The sequence below is a fragment of the Manis javanica genome, chromosome 6 (genome assembly GCF_040802235.1).
Source record: "Manis javanica isolate MJ-LG chromosome 6, MJ_LKY, whole genome shotgun sequence".
Classification (NCBI taxonomy): domain Eukaryota; kingdom Metazoa; phylum Chordata; class Mammalia; order Pholidota; family Manidae; genus Manis; species Manis javanica.
In genome coordinates this window covers 106,068,616-106,084,704 of record NC_133161.1, presented here as the reverse complement: position 1 = coordinate 106,084,704, position 16,089 = coordinate 106,068,616, and the positions used below count along the sequence as shown (strand labels likewise).

Sequence of the window (16,089 nt, the reverse complement as noted above, 5' to 3'; positions counted from 1 at the left end):
TGCAGCATGTTTGTTTGTTTGTTTGCTTTTTAACCACAGGTGCAGGTGGCATGATGCAGTTTTTATGAATACAAATCGTGTGAATACACCTAAGCTTCCAAAAATCCAGGTTCTAAGAATTAAGAAGATAATTATCTTCTTTCCATTAACTGCTTGGAATCATGCCATTTTTAAATAACATACCATCAATTCTAAAATACACTTCTGAAAAGGGATGCAACTTACAATAGATATCATTTCAAATTCATAAAAATGTGGTAGTTCTCCTCAAATTTAGTACATAAAAGGTACATTATTTCTTACTCTCCAGTTTTACTTACCTTTATTTTTCATTATTAAAAAGAAACATAAGACATCTCTCATCACCAACAAAACCTAATTCCTCTTATTCTCCTTGACAAATGATTAATTTTGGACAGATAGCTTGCTAGGCTGGCTGCCAGCTGTCAGCATTCATTCCTTGGAAGTTCCAAGTATAAACCATACTTGGTTCTAATGACTGTCTCCTTCATTTTTTTTTTTTTTTCAGTGTGTGATACTTAATTTTCCTGTATGCTTCAATGTCTCAAGAAGGTTTTAATTCCTTTCATACTGCATTGATATTTTGGTTAACTTTATAGTTGTAAAATGATTTATACTGTGTTTTGTATCATCCTGATGAAATGATAAAATGTTAGATCATCCTTTAAAGAAAAATTGATTTTGGTTGACATCTGGGTTTTCAACAGCAACACTGGAGATCAGAAGACAAGGCAATACATGTTTAAAAAATTGAAAGGAAAGAAGTTTTAAGCCTTTACATTCAGCCAAGGTCTTTTAAGCATGAGGACACAGAAAAACATGTTATCAGAAAATAAGACCTCAAAAGTATTATCTCACAGAAATCAGTTTGAACATTTTCATAGAGTAAATATTCCAGTAGGAAACAAAATAAACCTAGGAATATGCCATTAGGTTTGTGGAAATAAGGATTGATGTTAGTGATGTTTGTTGTATAATTTAAAAAATACAACAAAATGTAGCATATCCAAAACAGTTCACAAGTACAGCTTCACAAAATATCCCCTTGAAATAAGGGCCATGATGATGGATAGAGCAAAATCAGAGGTTAGAAGAGGTGAGAGGAGGTAAGAATACTTTCTTGGTTTGCTGAGATGATGCTAAAATTGAAATCATCTGAGGAGGAAATTCACATAATAATGATATAAAACCATTACAATACTAAAAGTTTCCCAATTCAAACAGAAAAATACTTGATCTGTAAAAGGGAACATACAAGTTAAAGGGAAAGATAGCTGGGCAAGATTTTTAAGTGGCATAAAAAATCCGATAAAATATATTGAAAATAGAGTTATGGAAAAAATAAAGAGGTCAAATATGCATACAAAAAAGACCTAAGTCCAAATTTTGACAAAAGGTTAAATTCAAGATGAGAACGTCATAAAGGAGGAAATAAATGATGTATAGGCCACAGAATCAACAGTAGGTGCAGAATGTGCTAATGACTGTGCATATTCATGACAATAAAACCAAATAAACTTGAATGCCATTCCCACCAGAGCTGTAGAAAAACATTATGAGCACCGAGCTGGGGATACACATTAAGTCCACATGGAGCATCAAGACACATTCACCACGTGAATCCCTCAGTGACTCCTGACTTACTGCCGCAGAGGGGACAGAGGATGGTACCATAAGGGAACACACAGATGACTCGAAGCTCCCTCTCTCTGTGGTTCAGGTTGGCCTTGAGGCTCCAGTGGTATGGAGGGGAGGGGAAGGGAAGCAAGGCTCACCCAGAAAAAAATATGCACACTAGGGATATCTGATGAGGCTGCTCAAGACCTGACTCAGCCCCGGGGTTTGATTCCTAGTCTCATCCTCCACCCTCCAGATCTTAAGGGTCTGCACTTACCCATTCCCCTTAGCTCGCCCTCACCCATTCCCGGCTTCTGGGTGTAGCACATGTGCGTGTCTGAAGGTTTGTGTCGTCCCAGGATTCCCAGGTCGAAATTCTCACTCCTCAAGATGTTGAGATGTGGGGCCATAGGCAGGTGATTCTCAGCCCTTATTCAGGGGAAGAGTGCCTCATAAAAGATGCCCCAGGAGGTCCCTAACCCCCTCCCACTGGGAACAGAGTGAGGAGACTCTGGCTATGAACCAGGAAGAGGGCCGTCACTAGAGGTGACCATACTGGGGCCTTGATCTTGGACTTCCTGCCTCAGAGCTGTGAAAAGTGCATTTCTGTTGTTTTTAATTGATCCAGTCTGTGGCGTGTTGTGATGGCAGCCCCACTGTACTAAGACAACATGCTTCAAACTTACATGGAAGGTGAGGACTATCTTTTGGCAGAATAAGAATAATAATACCCATCAAGACAAGATAGAAAAAACATTTCTAAGTAGATAATTATGGATTCTTGGATTTGAAAAAACCGGAGTATTTTGTGAAAAGAAAAGTTTGTGTGTGTGTGTGTGTGTGTCTGCGCATGTGCGTGTACAGCAAGTGCCAAGAGTACACAATTTAAAGCTTTATTAACTCCATAATTTTAAATGCTACAAACTTACTAAAATATCATTTCAAGAATTAACTACTTATAATACTTTCATACATGGATTTATGAATTTTAAATAATTATTTTAATTTTTTGTGTCAGTTCATCTGACTGAAAATGGGACAAAGCACTGTTCATAATTCAAAATCTAAATAAGTGTAAAATAAATTTAAGTTCTTTGCCTTGGTTGATACCAGACAAACATTGTGTGGGGAAGGGGGACAGAGGAAATCCTGAGTAAAATCCTTGGGAAATAGCTAAAATTCCAGGATCAACTTTAGAATTTCAAGGCTTATGAAATTGGTGGGCCTCTAGTCAAGATCTCTAAAGGACAACGTGAATCAGATAATGTCTGGATGAATGGAAAAACCGGCTCCCTGACAAGGTGATTAGGGTTGGAAAGAAGGTCCCAGAAGGCCCATTAGGGTGCAGAGCCCTGAGGGACTGGATGGCGAAGGAGGGGCTGTGTTCCCTGCTGCTCCTCCTCTGTCCCCTCTCTCGCCCTCAGGAGCCCTTTGTGACCAGGCCCCCCTCTGTGATGCGGGCCTGCTGTGCTGTGCCCAAGCACAGGCCCAGTGGTCAGTTGCCTGAGGGCAGCAGTGCGGATCAGACTATGCAGTATCCTCTCCTCTCTCTGAAAAGCATTCTAGATACCTGGCTGAGCTTCACCTCCACTTCCTGGGGGTCTGCCATCATCGCTGGCATCCTGTGTTCAGTGGGGCTCTTCCTCCTGTCACTCCACTTCCACCCAAGTGATCTATACTCACCATCATCTAGAAACATCAGGAAGGTAAGGAGCCCTTGGCCCAGGCCTGACAGAATATGAGTCTCTCTCTTCTATGATTACTGCTGCTTTTTGGAGTCAGCTGTAGAGGCTCCTGGGATTAGAAAGAAGAGAACATTTATTCTCAGGAGAGAATACAAAATCCTCCTTCTAGGCATAAGCCAGGCCCTGCACGAGTTCTGGCAGGAGGATCTTTCTGAAGATCCCAGACAGGATGCAGGTGGGCTAAAGGGCTCCAGGCCGAAATGCCAAACCCAGAGGCCAGCGGCTGCAGCCGGGATCCTAAGAATTTGCTGCCTGCAGGAGGACAGGCGCCTGAGCACTGATCCCCCAGCTGCCTTCCTGGGGCAGGGGTCTGGGGTAGGGGTCTGGGGTGGGGCTTCCTCCAGGCCAAACCAAGGGCAGTGCTGAGCCCGCAGCGCCTCTGAGCAGGGGCTGAAGCAGGGCGCAGCCTGGGGAGGCAGCGTGCGGCCTGACAGAGCTCAGAGGGGCCTGTGGGTCTGAGCACGTGTGTATTTCCTGGGCAGAGAAATACACTGATGCAAGAAATCCAGGGCAGGTCTCACATAGAAAATCGTTCTTTAAGTTTTTCAAGGAAGTAAAACTGAAAATATTTTTATCTACTTTAAAAGAGTACAAGAAAGGAAACCCCAAGGCCCATTAGTTACATGTAGACAGTAATGCTCATGGACTCTGAGATCAGCAGCTCATCTAGGGATTTGAGTGGGACTTGGCCCCACCTCGTCGTGATTTTGGGTTTTTGGTCCCTCAGTGTCACCTGCAGCCCAGGGAGAAGAACAGGAGGAGGAAGAGAGGGGCAGCTCTGAGAGGTGAGTGCATGCCCACCGTCCCTGCCCACAAGAGGCAGCCTCCATCGCTGCCGCCCGAGGGCCCAGCTCCACAACACCCCTGAGGGTGCCCATGGCAGGGCCTGTCCGTCCAGAAAGGGAGCCCGTGGGGAGGCTGCTGGGCAGGAGATCTGAGCCTGGAAGCTCCCCAGATTCTGGGCTGGAACAAAGCTGGGAGGGGCCAGAAGTGGGTGTCACCCAGCACGGATGGGGTGGGCTAGAGTGGCCCAAGAGTGCCAGGTCCACGTGTGGACGTGTTAAACTTCCCTCAGGAGCTTCTCTAAGTGGCCCTTGCCCTGTCCCCCACAACGAATGGTTATGAGGGTAGCTGTGAGGGCCGCAGAGGGTAATGGATGTGGATGCCCCTTCCAAATGAGAAAGCGTTCCCCGTCATGAGTCTTGCTATCGACATCAGGCATCCTGTGGCCTTGGGCACAGAGGCTTGGACTCCACACACTAAGCTCCCCAAAGTCTCCCCTAAAGTGACATGGACATGGCACTAGACTCCTGTAAGACCCCTAGGTCCCTGCTTTCACTACCACGATCCTGTCTCCCACTTCCCAGGTTGCAGAGGTCGCCTGCGAGAACAGGAGCTGGCAAGCAGCCTGATATCACACGTAGAATGGTAATGAAGCTTAGCCTTCTCTCTCTGGGGTCCTTCCTCCCAGAGCCTATAATGGAACTCCAGGGCTGCCGCAGCCTGGGGCTGACCTGGGAGGGGCAGCCATGGGCACAGGGGTGGGTAAAGCCTGGGGTCGGGACAGCAGGACCACCATGAAGTCAGTGTGGGGGCTGCAGAGGGCCATGGGCCCCAGATGCCCACCTCTGCCTGGCCGCCTTGGCGCTCCTGGCCCCGTCTGCTCCTGGCTGCAGCTTGGGCCTCCTATGTTCTTCAGCCACCAGAGCAGGACCCCTGACAGGAGCCACGATCATCGATCACATCAGGATACCCTTGGTGAGGTATGCAAAGCACACACTACTGGAGCCCGTCTGCCATGCAGGGAGCTCGTAGGCAGTGTTCCTCCCGCCATGTCCCCTTCAGCCTCCAGACCCCCCTCCTGAAGCAACCACTGCGCCTGGCCTCCACTGCTTCACCAGGCTCACCCGCCTCCACATGTTCTGTTCATCCACACTCCTCCCTGAGTGCCTCTCCACCATCAGAGCTCTTCCTTCCCCTGGACAGCCTTTCATCCCCTCCCCTTCTTCCCCTGCACCCCTATTTCCCTCTGATTTGGAATTGCACCCTCCATCTCTGACAGCCTCCTTTGCCCCACCCTCTGCAACCAGACTCCTCCCTGACGCTTCCTCAGTGTGACCCAACGGCACACCCACTGGGCACTGTCCCACAGAGCCCGTCCCCACACACCCCTGGAGCAGCTTCTCCTGCCCCAGCCACCTTGGGCCTTGGTCACCCCATTTTGGCCCTGTCCTGGTGGCAGTCGGCTGCAAAGACTAAAGCCCGTCCACCTCCTCACACGGTGGGTCCCAGGCAGTGGCGTCATTCTGGGGAGACCCAGGCCTACAGGTAGTGGCTGGTACCCCCTCTTTGCTAAGATGTGATGACCAGAATCTACTGGAAATAGAAATTACGAAGAGAGTCAAGATCAAGATCTACAAGGAGAAAGAAAAAGACATATCTCATCCAAAACAAATGGGCTCAGCCTACAACCTGAATTCTTTGGGGAGCACATTGAAACCACTGGGTGCTGAGCAGGACACCACAACCCCCAGCTCTCCTGAAGCACAAAAGGCCAACCAGAACAGCTGCCTGGTCCTCAGCAGCTGTCAGATCCCAACGTCTTGGAGGGCCACCTACAGCACACAACTAACCAGCTTTTCTGGGGTCTCCCTTCCGTAATAGTGAATCCCTTGGGGCCACTGCCTGGACCTCTGAGAGCCCTTCGGCACTACAGTCTCCATCTTTTATACTCAATGTAATCTCAAAACGTTACCCAGTTCAAATGCAGGCTAAAATTTCTCCACCGTCTTTCCAGTCCCAGCCTCTGTCCCAACTGGAGTTCCAGTCTCCACACTCGATTCCAAGCTTACCTCAATTTGAGCCACCAGTTCTGGTTCATGTCCATATCCAAGCCTATCTCCAATCCCCTCTCCCAAACATACCACCTTGTCCACACCACATTAGGGCCTGTCGAGTAACTTGTTCTACTTTGCAGAATAAGCCACAATCTCTCATCCGGACTGAGATTCGACACCCAGAACGGCCCACATTGCAGAAGCAACTAGAAAGACAGCGGGCTCTATCCTCTGGAGTCAAAAGGCCTCAGGAAGTCTGCAGTGTCCCTACTTCCACCCGTCCTGAGGACAGCAGGGTGGCTGCGATGCTTCCTGAGAATTTGCCCATCAGTCCTGAGATGCGGAAGGTACTGGAGCAGCACCTCCAAGAGCAGTTCATTCGCCCCCCATGGGAGCTGCCTGGCAAGATCCGGAAGACTCTGGAACAAGTTCGGCTCCAGGGTGAGTTACCAGCCACAAGTCAGGCACAGGAGCCTCACCGACCCTCACGGACTGTCACGTTCCCTCGTGAAAGCAGCCCGGATTCCCAGAAGGTGGGACTGTGGCACAGCCAAGACCTGGGCAGAGGCCCAAGGGGCTTCACGGTGTGTGTCCCATAAGAACTACTCAAGGACTCGGGAAGCCCCCTATTGAGGTTGCCAGTGGTGAGCTCAGAGGTGTCAGAAAGTGACTTGAGTCTCCCGAGTCACGATATACTAGGGGAATTAGATCAGAATGTAGAAAACATCCCGAAAAGACACCCAAGAAGGACATTGAGGAAGACCGGTGAAGGTCTGTGCTCGATGAGTGGGCACACATCCCGGCTTGCTGACAGCTTTGCTTTTCCGAAGTTGGACACCCACTCAGAAACCGGGAATCGAGGAGTCTTAAAGGGCTGGAAACCCCGTATGAACACCTGCCATGGGACCCCCTTTCTTGAGCTGGACACACGACAGATGCTGGAAGCACATACCACAAGGTTCCGGGCGAAGCACAGGTGGCGGGTACTCTTTAAGGTCCTGAAGACCGTAAATATCTTCAACCTCAAAAAGGCTCTACCCTTGCCCATTCTGCACTTGACCTCATCACCCCCAGGCACCTGTGTGTCTGGCATGCCTGCGATAGTCAAGTTTCCTGACTTTGTGAGAAAACCCCTTCAGGCCTTTGCAGAAGAGATGGGTGAAACAGGGGAGTCAGCTTCCACCATGGGGAGGCCTCCCCTCACTCCCCCACATGTGTGTGTGGAAAAGGTCTGGGGAGGAAGCCCATTCAGTGATGACCACAGGCGGCCCAAATCCTGTCCGACTGGGCAGGAGAGCAGGCCGCCTATTCAGCGCCGCCCACTCAGCGCCATGGGCAGAATCTGGTGTAATGGGACTGGGTAGCAGGCCCAGAGGGGCGGCCCAGAGCTGTGTCCCTGTTCAGCAAAGGCCAGGGATGAGCTGAGAAATGACGGTGGGAGCCGGTCCTCACAGGACGCCTGCAGGAACGTGACAGTACTGGAGGTGAGCTCAACGTCACGGTCTTTGAGGGCCGCAGAGGCGTGGGAGGCCACAGGGTTTCCAGCTCTCCAGCCACCATCTAGAGTCAGCTTGCAAACAATACCGCTGACCTTAAACGTGCATACAAGGATTTCAGAAGCTCCAGGGACCAGTCAAAGTCCCCCCATCCATAGAAAGTCTGTTACCCTGTGCCCAGTACAACCGTTTCCCAGCACAGAGGCTGTGAGTGAGCTGAAGCCCCAGGTGAAGGTACAGTCGGGGAACCATCTCCCGGACTGTCCCCAACACACACTGCTCATCAGAGGCCACGTGGCTTCTCGGGAACCCCTGTGCCGTCCCCAGAGAGTGCCTACGGGAAAGCACAGAGAGGGGTCTGGAGCACTGGGCCCACGTCAGGCTGTGACTACGGGCCAGCCTGCCCGGGTCCGGGGAGCAGTACAACCTGCTGGGAAGAGATTCCCCCAGTGCCCACCAGGGGAGGAACGGAGGCCTCCAGAAAGCTCCTTTGGAGGAAGGTTGAGGCTCTTCTTCCATAAGAAGTTTCACCATAAAAACAATGAACATCAGGATACTCTGCGCAAATCTAAACTCTCATCGGCCACGGCGCAGAGCCAGGGATCACGCCCAAGAAGATGAATTTTGAAGAACGCGGATCCTGAGGCTAAGGAGCTGATGAGAGCAGTCGGACAGACTTTAGACGAGAAAAGGGCAGTTCTCCGTGGACTTCACTCCACAAAGTTAAGTAAACATCAACAGGAATTCCAAGCCCCAGTACGTGGGTGTTACCACCCCCATGGGCAATTCCAAGCCCCAGTACGTGGGTGTTGCCACTTCCGTGGGCAATTCCAAGCCCCAGTCTGTGGGTTTTACCACTCACATGGGCAATTTCAGGCCCCAGTCTGTGCGTGTTGCCACTCCCATGGGGAATTCCAAGCCCCAGAACATGGGGGTTGCCACTCCCTTGGGCAATTCTAAGCCCCAGTACGTGGGTGTTGCCACTTCCTTCGGCAGCCTGGCTACTGAGAGCCAGTGAAAATTAGTCATACACACTGTGGTCACCAAGCTACCCAGCAGGGCCAGACTTGTCCTGTCAAGGAAAGTCAAGTCAAACACCAAGAGTCCTTGAAAAGAGTCATATTCAACAAGCAGCTGGACCTGAGGAGCTCCACGTCCTTGTACCACAAGAAGACTCTGTCTTCTCCAGTCAGTCACTGCCAGGGTGGATCGGCTGTGCCACGCGTCCCAGGCCAACAGACACACTACCTGCGGCACTGTCCTCTTTGCAGAGGTTTCTAGTCTGGGCAACCCCAAGGTGCTCTAACCTTTCCTCATTCAAGTCTCCAAGAAAAAATGCAAACCTTTTTCTCATTAGCACATCCAACATATTTAAGCTCCCCAATAAACATGTTTTTTTCCCTCATAAAAGGATTGTGTATTGGCTCCTGTGCTCATGATGTGCTTTGGCTTGCAGAAGGGAGGGCAGGGAGAGAGGGATGTGGGATTCTGCAGGATCGCTCCTTACCCCACGTCTCTTCCTTGCCCATATTTTCATACCACTGTTATTACACAAACAACAAAAAACTGAAAATGAGGCAACTACCCTATGAAGGTCTCATTCTCTGCAGGGTCTATTTGACTGCATTTCTCCTGCTTCCATGCCACTTTGAACTCCAGGCGGCTGTGGAGGGCAGGTGTGTGGAGGCATTACAGAGCTGGGCATCCCTCTCAGGCTCCAGAAAGTATTAGAGCCACAAGAGTGCATGTCTGGGAGGGGGTGCTGGGTCCTGAGGTCAGAAGCAGGAGAAATCTGGCACCTGGATCTCTTGGAGGGAACAGATGAAACCAGCCCCCTGGAGCCCCTTTTCTCTCTGATGAAGCCTGGATTGGGAGGTGCCCTGTGAAACTGACTTGGCATAGCCTTAAAGAAATGGACGTGCACCCAATCCCACCTCTCTTTCCCACACTTTAGAGCAGCCTCAGCTAGGATGGCACCGTCACCTGGTGCACAGTGGGGGGTGGAGCATCAGGAAGGCTGCAGGGCCCTGGTCACCCCTGTCCGAAATGAATGAACGGCCATGCTCAGGGGTCACCCACCTTCCCTTGTTAGTCCTAGAGAAGGAGTTCTGGAATGAATTAAAGAGGGCCTTGAGTGTGTTGTGGGGTAAAATTGCAGTATTTCAAGAATCTCTTCCCTGGCATTAGTCTCTTTACATACACCGCTCAGCTTCTCGCAGACTCTGGGCGAAGGTGTGGAGAGAGGCTGTTCTCTCTTCCCGTTGTGTAACTGGTCTGGCACCTGTCTGTAGCCAGGGACCTGTTCTCAGAGTTTCTCCTGAAAGGGGAGGGTGGGGCAGAGAGCCCACCGAGGAGGAGAGTGAAAGCAGCAGCCCGAAGGGACAAACGGAGCCAGCCTCACTGTGAGCGATAAACATGTTTCTACCATTGACGCTGAGAGTCTATCCTTTCAGTCACACTGGTTTATTCATCCCGGGCCAGGAACACTGTCCCCCCACAGCTTCACCATGTAGTTATTATCTGACAGCTGTACACTGTGAATCTCTGGGAGTGAAGATTTGAAAAGTTGGTATTGGAGGAAGGAGGTGCCCATGAATGTGCAGAGAACAAGGAGACCCCTGGGGTCCTCCTGCCATCTGCAGAAGGAAAAGTTAAGAGCTCAGTGGCTCATCCCGGCCCCACCCTGTGGTCTCCACACTGCTCCAGCTCTGAGATCACAGGCCTAGCTAAGCCATTGGCTCACAGGCAGGGGAACAAACATCCAGGAGGAAAGCAAATCAGAGCAAGTTCATCCCTTGACAAAGTATTCCAAGCTTGCCCATCAATCCTTGAATTCTCTTGATTCAAGAAAAGATAGTTACACATAGGTGGAGGCACTGCACATGGACCCAGGAGGGAGACGTAGCACAGATGGTGATGCTGATAGAGCAGCAACAGGAAGGGGAAACCCCTTTGCCCTCCCAGCTCAGGCTTCCACACCATGTAGTACAGCCAGAAGTGCAGAGGCGGGATGCACACAGGGATCGCACAGACCACACCGAGAAAGTTCTCCACAGAGACCTCTCACACAGACACCTTCCACAGAGGCCACGTGTCTCCCAGAGACCTTAAACCTCACACAGGGCCCTCACGGTGCATCACAGATCCTTAGACAGAAACCTCATGCAGATTTCCCACAGAGATCTGTCAGCAAACCTCTCAAAGCCTTCACTGAGACCTCATCCAGAGAGCTCACCCAGATACCTCACATGGCTTCACAGAAACCTCATCCAGGGGTGGAATACGGAGACGCACTATCGCACAGAAAGTCAGAACACAATGTGCACAGAGACTTGCGTCCATCTAACGGCATCACCGAGCCCAGTAGACGGGTGGCCAGCACCAAGACATGCAAGGTACACCAGGACCAAGAAGGGACCCCAGTGTAGCCAAAATGTTTTATATTAGAAAAACAATTACTATGATCTACCTTATCAACAGATACTATGAGGAAAAATTGTAAGTTCACCGTAACACACACTGGAAAAACAGTGGATACTTTGACATTCACTTATGATAAAATGAATACACTTAGCAACCTAGAAATCAAAGTGAATTTTTTGAACCTCACAGTGCATCTACCAAAGAGCCCCAGAAATTAGTGTACTTGATATTAGAGTGGTTGAAGCATTCCCTTCCAAGTCAGGGATAACTCAAGGACCCTGCTAACAGTGCTTAGCAGGTATGAAAATGAATAAGAGGTTTACAATGATAAAGGAAGAAACAAGTTGCTATTTGCAGATAATTACAGACTGATTACAAAGAAAATCAAAGATACCCCATGGAAAAATTACTAGGAAGAAGTTATTAAAACTTTAACAAGCAATAACTTTAACAAGTCAAGGATCAATATATAAAACTTAATAGCTTGTCTATGTACCAAAATAACCAATTATAAAAAGTATTCTCAATAAAATACATTCCCAATGGGAAAAAAAAATGGAATACCTGGGAATACTGAACACCTAAGAATATATCTAGAAGAAATGTAAAGCTGTTCAAGAGAAAATTATGAAACATTTTATTACAAAACATAAAACAAGATCTTAAAAATGCAAAGAGATTTATTCTGTGTTCATGGATGGAAAGACTAAATATTGTAAAGATGTCAATGCATCCCAAATTAATGTATAAATTCAATGAAGTTATCATAAAAATCTCAATAGAGCTTTTCACAGAACTTGACCAGATTGAAATGAATGAAAACAGAACCACATGAAGGATCATGATTGTGAAATTTCAGAACATCAAAGATAAAGAACAAACCTTAAAAGTCCCCAGAAAGAAAAACAGGTCCTTTGACAAGGACTGGTAATTGTTAGGGCATGAATTCCTGGCAGCATGTTGGAAGCCAGAAAACAATGCAGCAAATGAGTTCAAAGTTGAAAAATCTCAAAAAAGAAGAGGAGGAGGAGGAGAGAGAAGAAAGATGGCCGTCTACCCACTCCTTCTCTTCTGCTAGAGAACGGACTCCACTGAAGAAAAGTAGCAGAAAGACAAAGAAACAGGAAGACCTGGGATTCCGGGGCGGGAAGGGAAGGACAATCTCAGAGGAGCAGCTATGAGCACTGCCATAATTATTGCTGCCAAGAAAGGGCCTCATGACCACTGTGCCTTATCAGTAGTCAGAGTAGCCACCAATTCACCAGACAACTTGTTAAAAAGATAAATTCCTGGCTTTGCTCTGGATCAAAATCCCTGGGGTCAGGGGCTCAGCCATCCACGTTCGCCAGGCCCTCTACATGCTTCTGGAGCTGCAAAGTATGAGAGCCACAGGTCAGTGCACCTCGTGCTCAGCTGTCCTGCAGGTCACAGCTACTTTCCTAAATTCTGCCAGAGGCATCAAACATGGACCTTTATTTTTGAATGAGTTTCATTCATATTTTTAAAATAATACAAACTCTGTGTTGACATCTTGAAAACCAGAGAAAATAATCAATGAGAAAGGAAAAGCATCTACCATTCCACAATCCAGAAAAATGTGGTATATTTCTTTGTACATGTTATTCTTACATACACATACATGTATACATGTACATTTGGACTTGTGGAATGTACATTTTTATATTCTTTTAATCTAATACTATATCATGAGTACATCCCATGTTATTGAAATAGCTTCCAAAACCCTGTTTTACTGATGGCATGTTTCATAAGGTAATGGCAGTATGATTTATAAAGCTGTGAATCCAAGGGAAATTGAAGGTTTCTCTAATTCTTTGAAAAAAAATCACTAATGCTGCAACAAATTTCATCCCAGTTCCTTCTCGCAGTTTTGTGTCACGGCTGCAAGCACAGACCTTGTTGCCCGAGAGCCCTCAGCGTCGCTCCTGGGTATGCGCACACTGGGGCGTGGCGTACACAGACTGTCCGTTTCCTCGTTTGGAGTGGTGATATTAATCCTCTTCGTACAGAGTTGTTGCAAGTGTTACGGAAAATACTGGAAAACCTGGACTGGATCTGATGGAAAAACCAAGTGACACTGGGAGGTCTTGGAGTGTTGAGGTTTCAGTTTACACCGGCGGGCTCAGAGCGGAGTAGTCTCCCAAGGACTGAGACCTGAGCACAAGCAAGGGGAGCAATTTATATTATTTTGATATGTGACATTATGGCATGCAGAGGGCAAAAGGGGAGCCCAGAGGGAGCTGGGAGGGCTTTGCCAACCAGAGGAAAAAAGCGGTTTGCTGACCTGGACGGCTGTGTTGAATATTTTCCTTATCACAAGGACTGAGCAGAATAATATGTGTGAAGCACTTGGTACAGTGCCCATCCACACCTAGGCTGTAACTAGCCCTTGATCACTGCTGGCAAAAACAGTAGCTTGTTACAGCCTCTGTAGTAAACAGTGTGGCGCTATGTTGTGAAGTTGAACGTGTGTATGCCCTGCAGGCCCACAATTCTGCTTCTGAAGCCCCATCTCACACATGCACATGATGAAACATGTATGAGAATGTTCATAGCAGTGCTTTTATAACACAAAAACTAGAAACAATCCAAAATCTGTCAACTGAAGAACAGATGAACTGTTACTTTTGCCTAACAGGACACTAAGCAGTAGTAATAGGGAATAAATTATAACTAAACATAGGAATATGGATTAATATTAAAACTTAAGAGAAATGAAAAAATTCACTACATACTATAAAAATAATGCTAAATGAAAGGGAAGTTGCAGGATAGCACAGCGATTTCAAGAGTATGTGTTTCTTATTATTGGGTCTTAAAATTCTCAAAACCAAACATACTGAGTCAACATTAGATTGGTTAAGTCTTCTGCTTTCCCTTTAAAAAAAGGTTTATTGATTTATTATCTAACATTAACTTATGGAAGTGGCCATTCAGCCACACCCCTCCCAGCACAGCACTTCTGCATGACCATATAATAGGTTTTAATTTCATTTTAATTTAACCACAGTGTTTTAATTTGATTTTTTTATGTTAACAGTGTTGAATGTTTTTAGTGTGTTTGTTCCATTTCTGAGCACTGATTCTACCCAAATACTTTGGTTACATTTTCAGTGAAGACTGGTGGTTGGGTTGACTTTTGAAACTCAATTGCTAATCTTTCCATGGGAAGCATGAGGGGTGGTTAGGTCAGGGCACGGGACGGTCTTCCAGGTAGAGTAAGTAGTGCGCAAATGCAGAGGCGCCCCACGACCAGGACTCAGAGCACGGTGATTTGTTTCACATGACCTGGGAATATATGGGTAGAATTTAAGGAGACAAGAATGGTCAAAAAGTTTGAAAGCAGGTTCATTATAAGCTACATAAGTGTTAAACATTTTGTCTGTAAGTAATAGAAAACATTGAGAATTATTTAATCAGTTAATTTGCATTATTAGATTTCATTTTAGAATAATAAGTGATGGTGTAAAGAGAACAAGCTGGAAAAGAGAAAGCCAACATGAAGTATCAGGCCTTCAAAATCATCTAGGAGAAAGAAGGCCTTGGCTGAACAAAGCCAGTGGCAGTGGAGAAGTGATGGGAACGGGTTCCAGGCCACTTCAGATGCAAAATCAATAGGATGGTGAGCATTAGACTTCAGTGCTAAGTGGAAGTTCAGGACTGAAATTTTTACCTTTATCAAGCAAAATGGGAATTTGCAATAATTATTTGGAGACTATAAAGGAGGGAAGAGAAACACACATGTACACGTGGCTTTTTATAATAATCCTTTATTTGGGCGACTTTTGCTGTCATTTCCAAGTTGCCCTAGTTTTCATTCTTTCTTCAGTCTGTAGTGGTACTGATAATCTTCTCAAAAAAATGTCTGAAAATTTCTTGTTTCCATTGTTGGAAACACAGCTCATACGCTTCATGCCTCCCTTTTGCCTTCCTGCATTGTCCTCATCTTTCTCCACCATGTGTTCCAGAAGCATGTATCAATCAGTATGGGGCCATCAAAGGCACCCTCATCAAGGGGTTGCATCCAGGTGCTTCCCTGCTCCCTGTATTTCAGGTGAGCTCTTCCAGCAGGGATCAGCAGAAGGAGCAGATAGGATGGGGGTAAATATCCTATCCCCCCACCAATTACAGAGAGCTACTGGAGGGAGACCTCAGCCACCCCATCTCTCGAGTAGCTCACTTGCTCTCTCTTTCCAGGTTGGTTCTGAGATCCTGGGAACTTCTCTTCCCCTTCTGCCATTGCCTCCTTGGGTCTAGAGGTAAGAATGGAGCCCCCATTAGCATTACTAGCTCAGGGTCCTACACTCTCCCTTTTGATTTCCCTACAGTCTGCCCATATCCATGTAAATAGTGCCTTGATTAAACTGTCGTCAATTGCTCAAATTGAGTGTAGCATCTGTTTCCTGCTGGGATATTAACTGATGCAGAAATTGGTACTGAAAATAGCTCTAGGAAACAGACCTTCAACTTGGGGTTCTGGGATCAGGAAAGGGGGCATGAGTAACTAACTGCATCTGGGGATTGTGATTATTCAAATTAAAGTAGAATACAATGAAGGGCAGGTGGAGGACAAGTTGTTGGAAAATCAATTCACTGTAGCAATTAGTTTCTATGGTAATAATGTGAATTAAAAGATCGTGGCATCGGGTGGCTTCTTCTGATAGCTCTAGAGCAGAGGTTCTCCATTAGTGCAATTCTGTCCCCCAGGGAACTTTGGCAATGTCTGGAAACGTTTTGATTGGCACAATGTGGGAGTGAGAGTTGCTGTTGGTACGTGAAGGTAGAAGCCAGGGATGGTGCTAAGCTGTCAGAGTGCAGAGTCTATCACTCTGCAGTGATGAGTTGAGAAACCTGCATGAAAAGCAGTAAGAACATGAGTAGAAATCAGAGAGTCTCCACGATGGATGGAGAGCTCCTCATCTCCTGGAG

General features: G+C 47.3%; 2 protein-coding genes and 1 long non-coding RNA gene across 5 annotated transcripts in view; 2 read left to right on the top strand and 1 right to left on the bottom strand.

Annotated features, from left to right (window-relative positions):
• Positions 1 to 16,089, bottom strand: part of LOC108400750 (dedicator of cytokinesis protein 1-like) — a 436,037-nt gene that overhangs the window by 234,093 nt on the left and 185,855 nt on the right. The gene's annotated exons all lie outside the window — the stretch shown is intronic.
• LOC140849957 (uncharacterized) overlaps positions 1 to 16,089 on the top strand; it is a 31,589-nt gene that overhangs the window by 11,861 nt on the left and 3,639 nt on the right. The window contains exons 1-2 of one of the 2 annotated variants that reach the window (XR_012132447.1): positions 14,152 to 14,782; positions 15,358 to 15,419. This is a non-coding gene — a long non-coding RNA (uncharacterized lncRNA). Of the gene's footprint in view, positions 1 to 14,151; positions 14,783 to 15,357; positions 15,420 to 16,089 lie in introns of those variants that run through there. The other variant, XR_012132446.1, reaches the window with a different exon arrangement.
• On the top strand, positions 3,003 to 9,143 carry LOC140850046 (uncharacterized). The gene is made up of 5 exons (XM_073239846.1): positions 3,003 to 3,344; positions 4,111 to 4,168; positions 4,751 to 4,811; positions 5,083 to 5,146; positions 6,361 to 9,143. Exons 1-5 carry the CDS (start codon positions 3,003 to 3,005, stop codon positions 6,817 to 6,819), a joined length of 984 nt encoding a protein of 327 aa, XP_073095947.1. The 3' UTR covers positions 6,820 to 9,143.

What these genes read in the sequence shown, in the direction of transcription:
- LOC140850046 (XM_073239846.1), top strand. Translation starts at nt 3,003, where the DNA reads ATGGCGAAGGAGGGGCTGTGTTCCCTGCTGCTCCTCCTCTGTCCCCTC. An exon ending in CATCTAGAAACATCAGGAAG is followed by an intron (nt 3,345 to 4,110) that starts GTAAGGAGCCCT and finishes TTGGTCCCTCAG; the next exon opens with TGTCACCTGCAGCCCAGGGA. An exon ending in ATCAGGATACCCTTGGTGAG is followed by an intron (nt 5,147 to 6,360) that starts GTATGCAAAGCA and finishes TCTACTTTGCAG; the next exon opens with AATAAGCCACAATCTCTCAT.